Source organism: Cherax quadricarinatus, chromosome 41, assembly GCF_038502225.1.
Source record: "Cherax quadricarinatus isolate ZL_2023a chromosome 41, ASM3850222v1, whole genome shotgun sequence".
NCBI classification, from domain to species: Eukaryota; Metazoa; Arthropoda; class Malacostraca; order Decapoda; family Parastacidae; genus Cherax; species Cherax quadricarinatus.
In genome coordinates, this window is record NC_091332.1 from 528,533 (window position 1) to 548,847 (window position 20,315).

At 39.2% G+C, this 20,315-nt stretch overlaps 1 protein-coding gene across 2 annotated transcripts in view; it reads right to left on the reverse strand.

The window, feature by feature from the left end:
* The window catches only part of Polr1B (RNA polymerase I subunit Rpl135), a 91,261-nt gene extending 71,162 nt beyond the window's left edge, over positions 1-20,099 (reverse strand). Inside the window, exons 1-6 of one of the 2 annotated variants that reach the window (XM_053786719.2) lie at positions 19,885-20,096; positions 7,083-7,220; positions 2,837-3,031; positions 1,286-1,398; positions 513-630; positions 67-248 (exon numbers count right to left, since the gene is read on the reverse strand). In XM_053786719.2, coding sequence (XP_053642694.2) covers positions 67-248; positions 513-630; positions 1,286-1,398; positions 2,837-3,031; positions 7,083-7,220; positions 19,885-19,971 — 833 coding nt within the window. In that variant the 5' untranslated portion in view covers positions 19,972-20,096. Of the gene's footprint in view, positions 1-66; positions 249-512; positions 631-1,285; positions 1,399-2,836; positions 3,032-7,082; positions 7,221-19,884 lie in introns of both variants that reach the window. The other variant, XM_070092860.1, reaches the window with a different exon arrangement.
* Between the last annotated feature and the right edge of the window lie 216 nt (positions 20,100-20,315).

Consider the following 20,315-nt stretch of genomic DNA (forward strand, 5'->3'; position numbering starts at 1 on the left):
AGATAAGAGCTATACCTTACCTGGGTTGATACCCATCTTGTCAATGAAAACTTCAATGTTACTTACTCGGAAAAATATTTGTCAGTCTCACGGCCCCTGATAAGGTGAAGATAAATCTGATGGTCAGTTAAATCCATTAAGGCCTTTAGACACATGATAAGTGGTATTACATAGAGCTGTTTTCCCAAAAGAAATGAGAGCTTGGCTCCTCCTGTTGTCAAGTAGTGAAGCTCATTCACTGAAGAGAACTGCAAAAAAAGATTTTTGAATATTTAATCCTGAAAAAACAGCTAAACTTAACAGCCTGATCAACTTTAAAAGATTGAGTGATCCAATAAAAACTCTTCTGCAGCCATTTAAACAGCTTTCCAATGCTAAAAATATCACAAGAAGTGATCTTTAATAATAAAGCAGTGACAGTCAAGATTTTAAATTACACAAAATACAATTACAACATGAAGAAGCAAAATTAAGAGCACCTACATGTTTACTCCTCAACAACTGCTGCTTACCTGATCTTCCTGCACACATCGCATTAAGAGGCCCTTGTCTGTGAAACCTGCACCTCTCTTTTTCCAAGCGTCTCTGGTTATGGCAATAGGATAGTTTCTACGGTTTGTTGATAACATTCTGCAGAAAAAATGTACCACATTAAACAAAATCTTTTGCACAGCATATATGAATATGAAAAATGTGCACTAAACAGGAAACAGCAATGAATGAACAAGAATTCAATGAAAACAACCAGAAAAATAATGAAAACAAATGTATTAAAAACTATTTTACATACATACATGGAGCCCCTTCCCAGACATAGATATACCAGATGATAAAATTCACTACATCCAAGTTTGGCCCAGTAGCCCCACATTAACCCTCCTCGCCTGTAGCCAGATGAACCTGGCCTGTCTGCTGTTTGCCTGGTCAACAAGGCTGTTGCTGCCTATTGTTTTTAATGTAAAAAGGCATTTAAAATAAAAAAAATTGGCATTTTTGGAGGTCTGTGGAGGGCAATTCTATACTCATATTCATCGAATTTTCAGGAATGTGACCTGCACTGTAAATAATAAAGAATTAGACACATGTGCAACATCTGGGTATCTTTATTTGTACAAATTATGCCAACTAGTGGCTTTATCAATGCAAGGACATAATGTTAAGAATTATATACAAAATATGAAGTAATCAGTCTCTCAGCAATTCTTTAGGACACAAACAGGTAATCTCAAATAAGTTATCACAACTCTAATAGCAAACGGCAGAAGAGCAAAACTGCATATTGCACCTTAGAACTCGATAAGCACCATTGACGATGAAGTAGCCACCAGTCTCGTTGACTAGCTCACCATGCTTGACTAGCTCCTCTGGAGTCAGGTTGTGCAGATTACAGTTCTTGGACTGGAAATGTTAAAAGTGGCCACAGTTAAAATACACCTACAGTCTCACAATTATGAAATTATAATCTAAGACAATAATCATGAATTAAAAAGCAAGTGTACACTGAATTACAGTGTCAAGGAGTCCCACACTAACACGGTGATTGTATTGATGCTGGCATCAATGATGTAGAGATACATGAGTGATGCTGGCATCAGTGACAGAAATCTATGTGTGATGCTGGCATCAATGATGTAGATCTGTGTGTGATGCTGTCATTAATGACAGTTCTAAATGAGTGATACTGGCATCAATGACATAGTTCTACACAAGTGATGCTGGCATCAATGACACAGACCTATGTAAACAACAGTGAAAGAGTTAATTAAACATGACACATAACTACATCCAACTACAATAACATTATCTTTTTTTTTTTTTTAATAATTTAGAGACCAAATGATATTTGCCATTTCTGGGGAGGTCTGACATAAGTAACCTTATTTTTCCAATATGTTCTTCAGTTCATCTTTGAAGATGCCATTCTCAAAAACGTAACTGTCTTAACCGATGGTCAATTGTATGTTCTTTATTTATGCCTGTCTTGCAATTGTATTATATGAAGTACTTAAATCAATTCTTTCCTCATTCTATGCATTTTGGAGGCATAGCAAATGAAATGGCTAATACAGTGGTGTGAACATTCTGCAGGATAGTAGAGGTATCAGTTTCCCATGCTGCTATATAATTTTGAAGGTGCCTTCAAAGGTTGGAGTTCACTGATTGCCTTGATCTTCATTTTTCTATTATAATTTATCTTACCAGTTGGGAGAGTCATTCCCTATCTCCAGAAAATTGCTTATCTGGTAATACCATATATGCACACAGCTATCAAACTCAACATGTTCCTAAACTTGGTCATACTACTTGGTCATACACAACTACTACTACTACTACTGGTATGTGAATAAATTTAGTAACAGTGATTATGGCATGTATGTACACAACTATGTGAATAAACAGGTTCATCTAACATAATCAAAATCCCATATAATTGTACTGTATTATTAACATTAGTCTTTAGCCAACATATTCTACTACAGATTAGTGTTTTCCATAGAGTGGGTTGCAGCACCAATGAGGGCTGTGTATAGGATAAACAATCAGTAGGTCCTCTGGTAAACAAGCTCAGGACAATAATAGTAATTTTATAGGTAAGTGTTAAATATAAAGGCGTCATACAGCACTTGACGTATTAAGGGTAATCAGGTTTGAGACACAGAAGGGGATAGAAAGTCAAATTTCTTGTATTAAAAGCAATACACTTGCATCAAGGCCCCCTCCTCTTTTAGGGATACTGGCTTTGAATTACTGAACTAGATTATACTCTTATCATTAACATTTTCTAATACTCCAATAGCACATTAATTATCTCACAAGTTTGATAACTTATACTTACTTTGATCATAATAGGTAAGTCTCCCAGTGACTGTCTGAACGATAACACTTCTTCGTTATCACAAGTCCACTCTATCACTGCGCTGGCTGGTGCAGTGTATGAGCCACCACGTTCAACACATTCTTTAGGGTAAATATCGAGGTTTGAGACTTCTGCAACTCCAGGTGGTAGCCTGGGCTTTCCAACCGTAATATCCTGAAATTTAATATTATCTTCCATAAGACAATTTCTATGGCAAATATGATATGTATGCAAGGGATGTGGTACATCTATCTGGGGCAAGAGTGGTAGCATTAGCCAACTCGATGGAGGGGGGCTATTGCTGACTTGTCTAGGACAAGTCATAAAGTTACTAATAAAGGAAATGCATCTGGTCAACAAACAGAGACAGTAAAGAGCAGCGAGTGACTAGCTCCCCAAGATTTACTATAATAATAGTAGGAGTATACAAACTCAGATAGATCAGCTAAGATTAATTGCATGTGCAGGAAGGACAGATATTATTGCTATAAGAGAAATCTGGATCAACCTGAAAGACAGAGAAATGCCTTCTGAATGCCACATACAGGGCTATTAATTATTTCACACTGACAGGGTCAACAGGAAGGGTGGTGGAGTGTTGATGAATGTCAGAAATAACTTAAATTGTTATATTAGACATGATATAAAATTAGAAGTGTTGGACTTGGCTTTAGGAAAGGTAGGGGGTGTGTGGACCAGGTGTTTAGAGTGAAACATATAAGTGAACAGTATTTAGATAAGGCTAAAGAGGTCTTTGTGGCATTTATGGATTTGGAAAAGGTGTATGACAGGGTGGATAGGGGGGCAATGTGGCAGATGTTGCAGGTGTATGGTGTAGGAGGTAGGTTACTGAAAGCAGTGAAGAGTTTTTACGAGGATAGTGAGGCTCAAGTTAGAGTATGTAGGAAAGAGGGAAATTATTTCCCAGTAAAAGTAGGCCTTAGACAAGGATGTGTGATGTCACCGTGGTTGTTTAATATATTTATAGATGGGGTTGTAAGAGAAGTAAATGCGAGGGTCTTGGCAAGAGGCGTGGAGTTAAAAGATAAAGAATCACACACAAAGTGGGAGTTGTCACAGTTGCTCTTTGCTGATGACACTGTGCTCTTGGGAGATTCTGAAGAGAAGTTGCAGAGATTGGTGGATGAATTTGGTAGGGTGTGCAAAAGAAGAAAATTAAAAGAGAATACAGGAAAGAGTAAGGTAATGAGGATAACAAAAAGATTAGGTGATGAAAGATTGAATATCAGATTGGAGGGAGAGAGTATGGAGGAGGTGAATGTATTCAGATATTTGGGAGTGGACGTGTCAGCGGATGGGTCTATGAAAGATGAGGTGAATCATAGAATTGATGAGGGGAAAAGGGTGAGTGGTGCACTTAGGAGTCTGTGGAGACAAAGAACTTTGTCCTTGGAGGCAAAGAGGGGAATGTATGAGAGTATAGTTTTACCAACGCTCTTATATGGGTGTGAAGCATGGGTGATGAATGTTGCAGCAAGGAGAAGGCTGGAGGCAGTGGAGATGTCATGTCTGAGGGCAATGTGTGGTGTGAATATAATGCAGAGAATTCATAGTTTGGAAGTTAGGAGGAGGTGCGGGATTACCAAAACTGTTGTCCAGAGGGCTGAGGAAGGATTGTTGAGGTGGTTCGGACATGTAGAGAGAATGGAGCGAAACAGAGTGACTTCAAGAGTGTATCAGTCTGTAGTAGAAGGAAGGGGGGGTAGGGGTCGGCCTAGGAAAGGTTGGAGGGAGGGGGTAAAGGAGGTTTTGTGTGCGAGGGGCTTGGACTTCCAGCAGGCATGCGTGAGCGTGTTTGATAGGAGTGAATGGAGACAAATGGTTTTTAATACTTGACATGCTGTTGGAGTGTGAGCAAAGTAACATTTATGAAGGGGTTCAGGGAAACTGGCAGGCCGGACTTGAGTCCTGGAGATGGGAAGTACAGTGCCTGCACTCTGAAGGAGGGGTGTTAATGTTGCAGTTTAAAAACTGTAGTGTAAAGCATCCTTCTGGCAAGACAGTGATGGAGTGAATGATGGTGAAAGTTTTTTTTTTTGGGCCACCCTGCCTTGGTGGGAATTGGCCAGTGTGATAATAAAAAAAAAATAAAAAAAAAAATTAGAAGTGTTGGACATAGAATCTGTTTGGCTACAGTTTCTTGAGGGTTGTGAAAAATTAATCTTGGGTGTGACTTACAGGCCCCCAGGCCTTGGTAAGAAATGCAGAAAACTTGTATGGAACGAAATTCACAAAGCATCTAAATATAAAAATGTTGTGCTGATGGGAGATTTTAAATGGAGACAAGTTGATTAGAGCAATTTGACAGGAAATCTTGAGTCCAGCAACTTTCTTCATATGATTCAGCATTGCTCTTTAGTTCTTGCCAAAAAGGAATTACTAATTAATAACCTTAAGGCTAATGATGAGCTTAGGGAAAGCGATCACAAATCACTCAGTTTCAATATATCATGAAATTACCTTAATAACTACAATCAAGTCAATTTCCCCGACTTCTGCTTGGCCAATTCGTAGAACTCAGAAAGTATCTGGATGGATTGAATTGGAATGACCTGATTATGGGTCAGGTTGGTTGCTGATATGACATTTTTCAAAGCATAGTTCTAGCTGCTCAGACTACTTATGTTTCAAATAGGGAAATTAGATCAAACAAGAATGACCCTAAATGGATAAACAATTGATTAAATCATATCATAGGGCAAAAGAGAGGTATTTACAGACAAATCAAAAGGAAAGATAGGCAGTTAAGAAATCAATATATTCAATTAATAAGAGAAATAAAAAAGGGAATATGAAAAGCAAAGAGAGATTATTACCTGGAGTATACCTAGAGAGAGTTTTGGGGGTCAATGCCCCCCATGGCCCAGTCTGTGACCAGGCCTCATAAGGTTAAAGTCACAAGAGATTCAAAGATTAACCCAAAAGATTTCTTTCAGGAGTATGGAAGTAAGATCAAGGACAAAATAGGCCCACTCAAAAGCTAATTGGGTCAGCTCACTGACACTGATAAAAAAATGTGTAAAAGTTTTAACACTCATTTCCTCTCAGTTTTTATGCAGGAAAATACCAATGAAATTCCATAAATAATAAACTATGTAGAACAGGAGGAAAATAAGTTATGCATGATCAAAGTCATTAGTGGCATGGTTCTCGAGCAAATAGATAAATTAAAACTTTATAAGTCCCCAGGACCTGATGAACTGTTCATAAGAGTTTTAAAGGAATGTAAGGAGGAACCTATCTATAAAGCAGGAGACAGTTCATTAGCTTCGAACTATAGACCAATAAGGCTAACCTCCATTGTGGGAAAATTGATGGAATCAATAACTGCCAAGGCTATTTGAAGGCACCTTGCAAGACATAAGCTGATTAATGAATCTCAGCATGGTTTTAAAAAGGGGCAGTCCTGCCTTAAAAATTTATTAACTTTTTTTTACTCAAGTATCTGAGGAGGTAGATCATGGTAATGAATATGATATTGTGTACATGGGCTTCAGTAAGGCTTTTCACAGAGTTCCACATCAGAGGTTATTAAGGAAAGTAGAGGCTCACGAAATAGGAGAAATTTTTTCCTGGATAGAGGCGTTGTTGACAGATAGACAACAGAGAGTCTGCATAAATGGGGAGAAATCAGAATAGGGAAGCATCACAAGCAGTGTTCCACAGGAGTCAGTGATGGGTCCTCTGTTATTGACAATTTACATAAACCACATAAATGAGGGAATAAATACCGACATAAGCAAGTTTGCTGACGACACTAAAATAGGCTGTCAAATAAATTCTGACGAACACACTACGTACAGCACAGCAGGAATATCTGAATAGATTGATGCAGTGGTCAAAGAGTGGCAGATGCAGTTTAATGTAGATAAATGCAAAGTTCTATACGACTCACAAAATCGCAATGACACAATTGCAAACAAACCATACCACGGGTGGGGTTAGAACCCCCGATCAAAGTCTCAAAACTCCAGACCGACGCGTTAGCCACTGGGCCAGCTACTTATAAACTAAATAATGTTAAGCTTAATATCACTGACTGTGAAAAAAGATTTAGGAGTTCTGGTTAGCAGAAATCTAAAACCAAGACAGCAGTGCATAAATGTTCACAATAAAATTAATAAAATTCTCGGCTTCATATCAAGAAGTATAAATAATAGGAATCCTCAAGGTACTAAGTGTTCATGGCGGAAGGACAACTTACGGTCACCATCAGGGAAATTCTGCTTCCACTCAGCATTTCAAATTCTAATGCAGGAAGGGTTGAGAGAAGAGCCTGGAGACCTTCCTCCAGGAAGAAGTTAAATGACTCAACATGAGGAGCAGCCAGGGCCTGAATAGCCTGCAATTATAAATAAGTTTTTAATATATAACAAAACTAAAAAAGGATCAGATATTGTTATTATTAATACAGTGGACCCCCGCATAACGATCACCTCCGAATGCGACCAATTATGTAAGTGTATTTATGTAAGTGCGTTTGTACGTGTATGTTTGGGGGTCTGAAATGGACTAATCTACTTCACAATATTCCTTATGGGAACAAATTCGGTCAGTACTGGCACCTGAACATACTTCTGAATTGAAAAAATATCGTTAACCGGGGGTCCACTGTATACAGTGGAACCTCGGCTTACGAATGCCCCACCATGCGAATTTTTCAGGATACAGTCACTCGATCGATTTTTTTGCTTCTGGATACAAACGAAATTTCAGGATGCGAACTTCCCCCTCAAGGGAGGTTCCTTGGTGAGGGGCTCTTGATCAAGGGAATTAGATTTGTGCTCCACTTCCCTAAATTAATAATAATAATAATAATAATAATAATATAATAAGTTATTATTACATACCTACTAATAATAATAATACACTGCAGCAGGCCTGTTGGCCCATGCTAGGCAGGTCCTTCACAATCCATCCCACTAAAAGAATATTTTCCCAACTCAATTTTCAATGCTACCCAAGCAATTAGCTTTGATAATTCTATTTACTCATGTGCAAGTTCCACTCACATCCAACCCCTCTCACGCATGTATTTATCCAATACAAATTTGAAACTACCCAAGGTGTTAGCCTCAGTAACCATACTAGGGAGATTGTTCCACTCATCAACATAAGAACATATGAAAGAAGGAACAATGCAGCAGGTTTGTTGGCCCATACTTGGCAGATCCTTCACAAGTCCAGCCCACTAACAGAATAAATGCTACCCAAGCAATAAGCTTTAATAATCCTGTGATAAATGGTTTAATAATCCTGTTAATAATCCTATTTAATCATGTGCAAGTCCCACTCATGTATTTATCCAACCTAAATTTGAAACTACCCAAGGTTTTAGCTTCAATAGAACCTTGGGTAGCTTTAACCCTTAAATGGTCCAAACGTATATATACGTTTTTTCAACATCCGAAAGTACGCAAAAAAATGTAGATTTTTTTTGTTTGTTTTACATGTGAAAACGTGTAAAAAACTTTTATCTACATTTTTTTTTGTTATATTTGAAAATATGTAAAAAAAGTAGATCTACTTTTGTAGCACTACGAATTTGAATGTCGATCTGTTTGGACCGTTTAAGGGTTAAAGATAGATTGGACAAATATATGAGTGGGAGGAGATGGGTATGATTGGCATCATGGGTACATAATAACATTAGAGAGGAGGAATACTGCAGTAGGTCTGTTGGCCCATACTAGGCAGGTCTTTCACAGATCCAACCCACTAACAGAATACTTAGCTCAGTGAGGATGTGTCGAGTGTGCTCTCTGCTCTGTGACCTGTACTTAGCTCTGTGAAGACTTGTTTGTGTGCTCTCTGTGAATCTAAACCAAGATGCCCTCTCTTGAGCAACTCTACCAGCAGCTAAAAGAGAAGCTTAGGGTTGCTAAGCTGGAGATATGGCGATTAACGGAGGAGAACAAGAAGATTCATAGTAATCCTCCTGTTGAGTCCTCAGGTTAAGAGGGAAACCTGGTCAGTGGCCGGGCAACATGGAACCAAGCTGAGGATCAAGAAGACTGTTGGAGAGGCAGAAACAACGAAGAACCAGAAGACTACTATGGAAACTTCCAACCCATTTTCAGTGCTACCTGATGAATGTGGGTTGTCTACTGGGAACGTCACAAGCTCAAAGGAAGCATTAGCAGATGTGAGTGAAATATTCCTTGAAACCCCAACGAAGACCATTGAGAACGTCACGACGAATTCCACAAGTGAAGGTAAGAACATTGTTTTAGTTGGAGACAGTCAGGTTAAGTTTATGGATAAGGCCTTTTGTCTTAGGGACAGGATGAGGAGGCAGAGGGTATGTTTTCCAGGGGCTGGGGATGGGGGATATTGTTAGCCATCTGGACGACATCATGAAAGGTAATGGGAGCAATCCTATTATCTGCCTCAGTGCGGGAGGCAACGATGTTGGCAGACGTAGGAGTGAGGACCTGATTAGCAGGTATAGGTCAGCAATAGAAATAATTAGGAAGAAGGATGGGAACCCTGTCATATGTGGTATTTTGCCAAGGAGAGGAGTTGGAAATGAATGGTTGTCCAGGGCAACTGGTGTCAATTGCTGGCTGGACAAATACTGTAAGGAAAATGCGGTAACATTCATTGACAACTGGGACCTCTTCTATGGCAGAAATGACATGTATGCCTGGGATGGGGTTCACTTATCTAGGTCTGGGGTGGGGGCACTGGCAACTGCAGTGGAGGGAGCTGTTAGGGCTTTAAATTAGGAATAGTTAGTGGTATGGGTTTTGGCGGGAATACAGTGAAGTGCCAGTGTAGAAATATTATGAGTTCTAGGGGAACTAGTAATAGGCAGAATGAGGTGGATACTGGAAAGCCAGTGGCACTAGGTGACAAGGACAGTAATATGTTTAGTGGAAAAATGGAAATGAGCAGGAAGGGTAAAGAGAAAGGAGGGTCTTTAAAAATATATTATGCTAATAGCCGTAGTGCTAGGAATAAGATGGATGAGTTGAAATTAGTTGCTAGTGCAGGTAACATTGATGTATTTGCCATCACTGAGACATGGTTTAATTCCAAAAGTCGGGACATGCCTGCAGAATGTCACATTCAAGGTTTTTAAATAGAAGTATCGGGAACAGGGGTGGGGTGGCACTGTATGTCTGTGATCGCTTGAACTGTTGCATAAAAACAGGTATTAAGTCTGAAGTAACACATACAGAGTCTGTCTGGATAGAATTTTCAGAAGGGCATGAAAAATTGATTTTAGGAGTGATATACCATCCCCCTAACTTAGATAGGGACCAAGGGAGATTACTATGGGAGGAAATTGCTAAGGCCACAAGGCACGATAATGTAGTAATTCTAGGGGACTTTAACTTGAGTCAGATTGATTGGAATTTCTTGACTGGGAATTTAGAATCAAATGACTTCTTAGAAGTAGTTCAGGACTGTTTTTTGAAGCAGTTTGTGACAGAACCTACAAGGGGAAATAACCTGCTTGACTTGGTTCTGGCAAACAGGGAAACCCTTGTTAATAATTTAGAAATTACAGAGGAACTCGGCACAAGCGATTACAAATCAATTACCTTTAGCATAGAATGGAAAGTATGACAGTAGGGATAATTCAGTAATGGTCCCAGATTTTCGCTTAGCAGATTACAATGGGCTTAAGAGAACACTTATCATCTGTTAACTGGGGTAACGAAGAGAGCTATCAGTATGACAGTTTTCTGAACACTATACGTACGTGCTGCTCAAAGAACATTTATCCCATATAAAGAAATTAGATCGAGTAAAAATGACCCAAAATGGATGAATAATAGGCTCAAATATCTTTTAAGGCAGAAGAAAGGAATTTATAGACATATCAAAAGAGGTGAGGGTCATTTTATGAATCGGTATATTGACATTAAGAGTGTTAAAAAGAGGATAAGAAAAGCTAAACGGGATTCGAAAACTAACCCAAAAAGTTTTTTCCAGGTGCATAGAACAAAAGTTAGAGATAAGATAGGGCCCCTTAAAAATAACTATGGGCATCTTACTGACAAAGAGAACGAAATGTGCTCAATTTTAAATAATTATTTTCTCTCAGTTTTTACACAGGAAGACACTAACAATATCCCGGTAATTAATTTTTATAGTGGGCCTGAAGAAGATAAATTATGTAACATCACAGTCACTAGTGAAATGGTTATGCAACAAATAGACTGACTGAAACAAAATAAATCGCCGGGTCCTGATGAGCTTCTTTCAAGGGTTCTTAACCCTTTGAGGGTCGCCAGGCCCTCTCAGAGACTTGTTCTCAGGGTCGACCAAAATTTAAAAAAAAAAAAAAATTATTTTTTCTTACGAAAAGATAAAGAACCTTTTCCCGATCATAATGACACCAAAAGTATGAAATTTGATGGAAAACTTACGGAATTATCCTCTCGCGAAGTTAGTGGTCTCGACGATGTTTACGCATCAGCGATTTTGCCCACTTTGAGCCCTATTTTCGGCCAATTCCAGTGTACTAGTCGATAAAAATCATAACTATTTCGCTAGAACTCCATTTTTCTATCGAATGAGTACAAGAAACCACCCATTTACCTATTTCAACTATCCAATAAAGTGGTCAGAATTTGGCAATTTTGTCAATTTCACAAAAATTTCAAAAGATGCCAATTTCCAAATAGGGTCCAGAATAAACAAGAAAGACATTCCTGGCACTAAAATAACATTTCCTCTGTTCATTAGTCACATACCCATGCTCCTCTTACATTTCTTTTGCTTTCCACTTTGAATTTTTATTTTCACAAAAAAATAGAAGATTTACTGTTATGCAGACTACTGTATTAGTGTAGAAATGGTATAAATAATACCAGCGCACTTGTGAAAGAATATTAGATTCACCAGTTGACGTGTATTGGACGCGTGGCATGATTTGTTTGCTTTTGAACTTTGGCAAAAATCAAACATTTCTGCTACTTTGAGCTCAATTTCAAGGTACTTTTAACATTGTAAAACCAATCAAAATCATCTTAATTTCTGTAATATGTCTTCCATTCTATAAAATAAGGCCAGGAAAACTAGAATACAACCATAAATACCACACAAAAATACAGTGCAAAGTCGCTGTTTTAAACCATAAACATGTCAAAGTTTTTTTTTTTCTCATTACGCACTGTGCTGCAGGCTTTTTTTTATACTGTGCACACTGACCATATAGACCCATTCTTTCATATGTAGGCCTACCAGCTTTCTCTTGCTAGATTTGAGGGCACTAGAATTTATGTGTACTAGTACATCAAAAACCCTGGCGCATAAGCCGTACTAGTACGTCGGAAATCCCGAAAGGGTTAAAGAATGCAAAACGGAACTCTGTGAACCATTAACTAATATTTTCAATTTATCTCTTCAAACAGGTGTAGTGTCTGATATGTGGAAGATGGCTAATGTAATTCCTATTTTTAACCCTTTCAGGGTTTCCGACGTACTAGTACGGCTTACGCACCATGGTTATTGACGTACTAGAATGCCTAAATTCTAGTGCCTTCAGATCTAGTGAGAGAAAGCTGGTAGGCCTACATATGAAAGAATGGGTCTATGTGGTCAGTGTGTGCAGTATAAAAAAAAATCCTGCAGCACACAGTGCATGAGAAAAAAAAAACTCCAACCGTGTTTCTGGTTTAAAACAGCGACTTTGCAGTGTATTTTCGTATGCTATTTATGGTTGTATTCCAGTTTTCCTGGTCTCATTTTATAGAATGGAAGACATATTATGGAAATTGAGATGATTTTTATTTGTTTCACAATGAAAAGTACCTTGAAATTGAGCTCAAAATAGCAGAAATGTTCGATTTTTGCCAAAGTTCAAAAGTAAATAAATCAAGCCACGTGTCCAATACACGTCAACTGGTGAGTCTAATATTCTTTCACAAGTGCGCTGATATTATTTATACCATTTTTACACCATTTCTATACTAATGCAGTAGTCTGCATAACAGTAAATCTTCTATTTTTTTGAGAATAACAATTGAAAGTGGAAAGCAAAAGAAATATAACAGAGGCCTGGAGATGTGACTAATGAACAGAGTAAATATTATTTTAGTGCCAGGAATGTCTGTCTTGTATATTCTGGACCCTATTTGAAAATTGGCATCTTTTGAAATTTGTGTGAAATTGGCAGAATTGCCAATTTCAGACCACTTTATTGGATAGTTGAAATTGGTAAATGAGTGGTTTCTTGTACTCATTTGATAGAAAAAAATGGAGTTCTAGCGAAATAGTTATGATTTTTGTCGACTGGTACACTGGAATTGGCCGAAAATAGGGCTCAAAGTGGGCAAAAATCGCCGATGCGTAAACATTGTCAACACCGCTAACTCTGTGAGAGCATAAGTCCGTAAGTTTTCCATCAAATTTCATACTTTTGGTGTTATTATGATTGGGGAAAGATTCTCTATTATTTCATGAGAATTTTTTTTTTTTTTCGAAAAATTTCCGATCCTGAGAACAAGTTTCGGAGAGGGCCTGCCGACCCTGAAAGGGTTAAATGAGGAAAATTGACTCAGCATACGAACAAATCGGGATACGAACGAGGTCATGGAACGGATTGAATTCATAAGCCGAGGTTCAACTGTATAGTCAATTAGCAAGAACTGTCTAAAATTTTCTGTTATACGTTTAAAGATATATTTTTTCATTTATGTTAACCCTTAACCCTTGACTGTTTTGGTCGTATATATACATCTTACAAGCCACCATTTTTTATGTATACATACAGTACTCATAAATTCTAGTGGCTTCAAATCAAGCAGGAGAAAGCTGGTAGGCCCACATGTGAGAGAATGGGTCTGTGTGGTCAGTGTGCACCATATAAAAGAAAATCCTGCAACATGCACTGCATAATGAGAAAAAAACTCCGACTTTTTTTTTTTATTAAAATGCTGACTTTGTGGTCTACTTTCATATAGTATTTATGGTTGTATTCTCATTTTCTTGATCTCATTTGATAGAATGGAAAACATATTATAGAAATAGAGGTGATTTTGATTGGTTTTACTATGAAAAGAACCTTGAAATGGAGCTCAAAGTAGGGGAAATGTTTGATTTTTGCCGATGTTCAAAAGTAAACAAATGATGTCATTTTCCAATAAATGTCCAAGTAGCCATTCTAATATGCAGTCATGAATGGGTTGACATTATTTATACAATTATTACAATATTCCAGCAGTCTGCATAACAGTAAATCTTCTATTATTTGTTTGAAAAAAAAAATAAAAATAGAAAGCAAGAGTAATATCAGAGGGGCCTGGAGACGTGACTGATGAACAAAGAAAATGTTATTTTAGAGCCAGGAATGTCTGCACTGTTCATTCTGGACCCTATTTTGAAATTTTCATATTTTTTAATTTTCGTGAAACTGGCCAAATTGCAAATTTCTAACCACATTATTGGGTAGTTGAAATCGGTAAATGGGTACTCTCTTGTACTCAATCGATATAAGAAATGGAGTTCTAAAGAAATAACTGAGTTTGGTCAACTGGAACAATGCAATTAGCCGAAAATAGGGCTCAAAGTGGGCAAAATCTTCGATTCGTAAATATCGCTGGTCACTAACTTCGCGAGAGCGTAATTCCATCAGTTTTCCATCAAATTTTGTTCTTTTGGTGTCATTACAGTCGGGAAAAGATTCTCTATCATTTCATAAGAAAAAAAATTTTTTTTTTTTTTGGGGGGGGGGGGAAATTTTGCGACACCAGGAGACACCTCACGATTTGGGGTTGCGACAGTCAAGGGGTTCAAGTGTCCAAACGTAGACCTGTGTTCATGTGCGTAGTGCTCCGACCTTCATTTTCTCCATTTGAAAGCAGTAAAAAAAAAACACAGATCTACATTCGGAGCGCTACGCACGTGAACATAGATCAACGTTCGGAGCACTACACATGTAAACGTAGATCTACATTTCAATAGTTTAAGGGTTAATGTAAAAGTTAATAATATTGTACCAAAAGAACCTTAGAAAACTTACCTAACCTTATTGTATAACAAACACAATCTATTTTACCCTAATCCAACTAAATATATTTTATAAAGGTTTACAATAATTTAATAATAAACAAACACAATGAAATATATTTTTTATGTTGGGTTCAGAATGATTTTTGCAAAATTATTGCATACACAAATTTTTATTTGCCTTATCTGGCAAAATAAGGCAAATAGGTCACTTTGCCTGACTGTTTTGAGTTATCTTAGATAATTTACACTATGCATGATAATTGTACAGTGGACCCCCAACGTTCGATGGCATCAGCATTCGATAAATCTGACATTCGATGCATTTTAACGCAAAAATTTTGCCTCGACATTCGATGGAAAACCCGACATTCGATACGATTCGTACGAGACGTGTCCACGTGTGGCCTGAACTGCCCTGTGTGTGCCAGTGTTTACAAGCCAGCCAGTGCACGCGCATCTAAGGATACATTTAGTACATTCCATATTATCCATATTATCACTGTTTTTTGGTGCTTGTTTCTGCAAAATAAGTAACCATGGGCCCCAAGAAAGTTTCTAGTGCCAACGCTTCGAGAAAAAAGGTGTTAATGACTATTGAAATGAAGAAAGAGATAATTGCAAAGTACGAAAGTGGAGTGCATGTGTCGGAGTGCATGATGATTTGGTAAAGAAATTGCCTGCAACTAGTGGTGATGTGAGTGAAGTTAAGGCCAGCAAAGGTTGGTTTGAAAGATTTAAGAATCGTAGTGGCATACACAGTGTGGTAAGGCATGGTGAGGCTGACAGTTCAAGTTCTAATGGAAGGGGATTCCCCTTCTAAACACTAACGCCATCCACACTCTCCTCTCCTCCCATCCCATCAATCATCACCAGATCTTCATTAAAGGTAAGTGTCAATTATTCTATTGTTATTAATCTATTGTTATTGTTGTTATTGTAATTATTCTATTGCATTAAACTTAATATTTCATGTGGTAAAATTTTTTTTTTCATACTTTTGGGTGTCTTGCACGGATTAATTTGATTTCCATTATTTCTTATGGGGAAAATTAATTCGACTTTCGATATTTTCGACATTCGATAGCTCTCAGGAACGGATTAGGGTCCACTGCACTTATGTGTACCTGTGCCTAAATAAACTTACTTACTCATGACCAAAAAGAAAGATATGATTTCAGAAGCGACAATACAGTATCCCTAAGAACACAGCCGAAAGGATCACTTATCAGTAATCCATGATCAATGGTTTCAAATGCAGAAGAGGTCCAACAAAATTAGAAGCAGCAGATTTCCTAAACAAGTGTTGGGATGAGATAAGATGGAGTTCATATCACTAACCTAGAAGGTTAGCAACCCAGGATAACCCTATAAAGTCCATGCATCATCAGGGACTCTTGGTCTTATTTTCTGTGGGGTCCCTTAATCCAGTCCCCCAGGATGCCACCCACAACAGTAGACTGTGCTGGGAAGTGAACCTCAGTCACTCAGTGTGAGAGTTGAGGACTTTATCAACTGAGCCAACAATTGAATGAAAGTCTGTAAGCATAGAGAAGGCAGTCTATAGGCAGAGTAAAAGCAGTCTGTAGGCAGAGTAAAAGCAGTCTGTAGGCAGAGTGAAGGCAGTCTTTAGGCAGAGTGAAGCAGTCTGTAGGCAGAGTTTACCTGGAGTTTACCTGGAGAGAATTCCAGGGGTCAACGCCCCCGCGGCCCGGTCTGTGACCAGGCCTCCTGGTGGATCAGAGCCTGATCAACCAGGCTGTTGCTGCTGGCTGCACGCAAACCAACGTATGAGCCACAGCCCAGCTGGTCAGGAACCGACTTTAGGTGCTTGTCCAGTGCCAGCTTGAAGACTGCCAGGGGTCTGTTGGTAATCCCCCTTATGTATGCTGGGAAGCAGTTGAACAGTCTTGGGCCCCTGACACTTATTGTATGGTCTCTTTAACGTGCTAGTGACACCCCTGCTTTTCATTGGGGGGATGTTGCATCATCATCTGACAAGTCTTTTGCTTTCGTAGTGAGTGATTTTCGTGTGCAAGTTCGGTACTAGTCCCTCTAGGATTTTCCAGGTGTATATAATCATGTATCTCTCCCGCCTGCATTCAAGGGAATGCAGGTTAGGAACCTCAAGCGCTCCCAGTAATTGAGGTGTTTTATCTCCGTTATGCGCGCCGTGAAGGTTCTCTGTACATTTTCTAGGTCAGCAATTTCACCTGCCTTGAAAGGTGCTGTTAGTGTGCAGCAATATTCCAGCCTAAATAGAACAAGTGACCTGAAGAGTGTCATCATGGGCTTGGCCTCCCTAGTTTTGAAGGTTCTCATTATCCATCCTGTCATTTTTCTAGCAGATGCGATTGATACAATGTTATGGTCCTTGAAGGTGAGGTCCTCCGACATGATCACTCCCAGGTCTTTGACGTTGGTGTTTCGCTCTATTTTGTGGCCAGAATTTGTTTTGTACTCTGATGAAGATTTAATTTCCTCGTGTTTACCATATCTGAGTAATTGAAATTTCTCATCGTTGAACTTCATATTGTTTTCTGCAGCCCACTGAAAGATTCGGTTGATGTCCGCCTGGAGCCTTGCAGTGTCTGCAATGGAAGACACTGTCATGCAGATTCGGGTGTCATCTGCAAAGGAAGACACGGTGCTGTGGCTGACATCCTTGTCTATGTCGGATATGAGGATGAGGAACAAGATGGGAGCGAGTACTGTGCCTTGTGGAACAGAGCTTTTCACCGTAGCTGCCTCGGACTTTACTCTGTTGACGACTACTCTCTGTGTTCTGTTAGTGAGGAAATTATAGATCCATCGACCGACTTTTCCTGTTATTCCTTTAGCACGCATTTTGTGTGCTATTATGCCATGGTCACACTTGTCGAAGGCTTTTGCAAAGTCTGTATATATTACATCTGCATTCTTTTTATCTTCTAGTGCATTTAGGACCTTGTCGTAGTGATCCAATAGTTGAGACAGACAGGAGCGACCTGTTCTAAACCCATGTTGCCCTGGGTTGTGTAACTGATGGGTTTCTAGATGGGTGGTGATCTTGTTTCTTAGGACCCTTTCAAAGATTTTTATGATACGGGATGTTAGTGCTATCGGTCTGTAGTTCTTTGCTGTTGCTTTACTGCCCCCTTTGTGGAGTGGGGCTATGTCTGTTGTTTTTAGTAACTGTGGGACGACCCCCATGTCCATGCTCCCTCTCCATAGGATAGAAAAGGCTCGTGATAGGGGCTTCTTGCAGTTCTTGATGAACACGGAGTTCCATGAGTCTGGCCCTGGGGCAGAGTGCATGGGCATGTCATTTATCGCCTGTTCGAAGTCATATGGTGTCAGGATAACATCGGATAGGCTTGTGTTAACCAATTTTTGTGGCTCTCTCATAAAAAATTCATTTTGATCTTCGACTCTCAGTCTGGTTAGCGGCTTGCTAAAAACTGAGTCATATTGGGACTTGAGTAGCTCACTCATTTCCTTGCTGTCATCTGTGTAGGACCCATCTTGTTTAAGTAGGGGCCCAATACTGGACGTTGTTCTCGACTTTGATTTGGCATAGGAGAAGAAATACTCTGGGTTCCTTTCGATTTCATTTATGGCTTTTAGTTCTTCCCGCGATTCCTGACTCCTATAAGATTCCTTTAGCTTGAGTTCGATGCTTGCTATTTCTCTGACCAGTGTCTCCCTACGCATTTCAGATATATTGACCTCTTTTAGCCGCTCTGTTATTCTTTTCCGTCGCCTGTAAAAGGAGCGCCTATCTCTTTCTATTTTACATCTACTCCTCCTTTTTCTTAGAGGAATAAGCCTTGTGCATACATCGAGTGCCACCAAGTTAATCTGTTCTAGGCATAAGTTGGGGTCTGTGTTGCTTAGTATATCTTCACAGCTTATATCGGTTAGGACTTGGTTTACTTGGTCCCACTTTATGTTTTTGTTATTGAAGTTGAATTTGGTGAATGCTCCCTCGTGACTAGTCTCATTATGTCGGTCTGGGGCTCCACGCATACATGTCTGAACCTCAATTATGTTGTGATCTGAGTATATTGTTTTTGATATGGTGACATTTCTTATCAGATCATCATTGTTAGTGAAGATGAGGTCTAGTGTATTCTCCAGTCTAGTAGGCTCTATTATTTGCTGGTTTAAATTGAATTTTGTGCAGAGATTTAAAAGCTCATGTGAGTGTGAGTTTTCATCAGAGCTGCCTCCTGGTGTTATTACTGCAACAATATTATTTGCTATATTCCTCCATTTTAGGTGCCTTAAGTTGAAATCCCTCAGGAGCAAGATGTTGGGTGCAGGAGCTGGAAGATTTTCCAGACAGTGGTCAATTTTTAACAGCTGTTCCTGGAATTGCTGGGATGTTGCATCCGGAGGCTTGTAGACTACCACAATGACTAGGTTTTGGTTCTCGACCTTTACTGCTAAAACTTCCACTACATCATTTGAGGCATTTAGCAGTTCTGTGAAGGCAGTCTGTAGGCAGAGTGAAGGCAGTCTGTAGGCAGAGTGAAGGTAGTCTGTAGGCAGAGTGAAGGCAGTCTGTAGGCAGAGTGAAGGCAGTCTGTAGGCAGAGTGAAGGCAGTCTGTAGGCAGAGTGACGGCAGTCTGTAGGCAGAGTGAAGGCAGTCTGTAAGCAGAGTGAAGGCAGTCTGTAGGCAGAGTGAAGGCAGTCTGTAGGCAGAGTGAAGGCAGTCTGTAGGCAGAGTGAAGGCAGTCTGTAGGCAGAGTGACGGCAGTCTGTAGGCAGAGTGAAGCAGCCTGTAGGCAGAGTGAAGGCAGTCTGTAAGCAGAGTGAAGGCAGTCTGTAGGCAGAGTGAAGGCAGTCTGTAGGCAGAGTGAAGCAGTCTGTAGGCAGAGTGACGGCAGTCTGTAAGCAGAGTGAAGGCAGTCTGTAGGCAGAGTGAAGGTACCGTAAAATATTACACATCTCCAGAACATGAAACAACTTAACAAAATATGCAGGTTCAACAATTTAATAAGGAAAAAGCCGACGGTTCGACATGTTTTGTTTTACATCAGTAAGTACTTATTAATACCTCATTTTGGACTTCCGGGATCTTGCCGAAATTTTGATCTTTGAGGTGCCTGAGAGAGAGTTCTACGGTCTTCTTACTAGTGATCATCCCAGCGAGCTTCACGTGGCCTCCACTCTTAATATTATTGTTAAATAGAAGGATAATGACGGCCTGAGGCCCGTGTGAACACCTTCACCCGAGTCTTGATGCTCAACTTCAATAACTAAATTTATACCTTTCAACTTAAAGTTGCAATAACTGGAAAGTACATTTTTTGATCAGCTTAACTTTTAGTGTTGATGGGTTTCCCTCAAAGGAAACAATATCTTGATGTTAGGTTGTGTAAGTTATCATGTACCAATTTTATTAATCAAATTGGTTTCTGTGAAATAATTAGAGAATGTACAGTATCTTCCTATCAGAAATAAGTCACAGTGTTTGACTTTATTTGG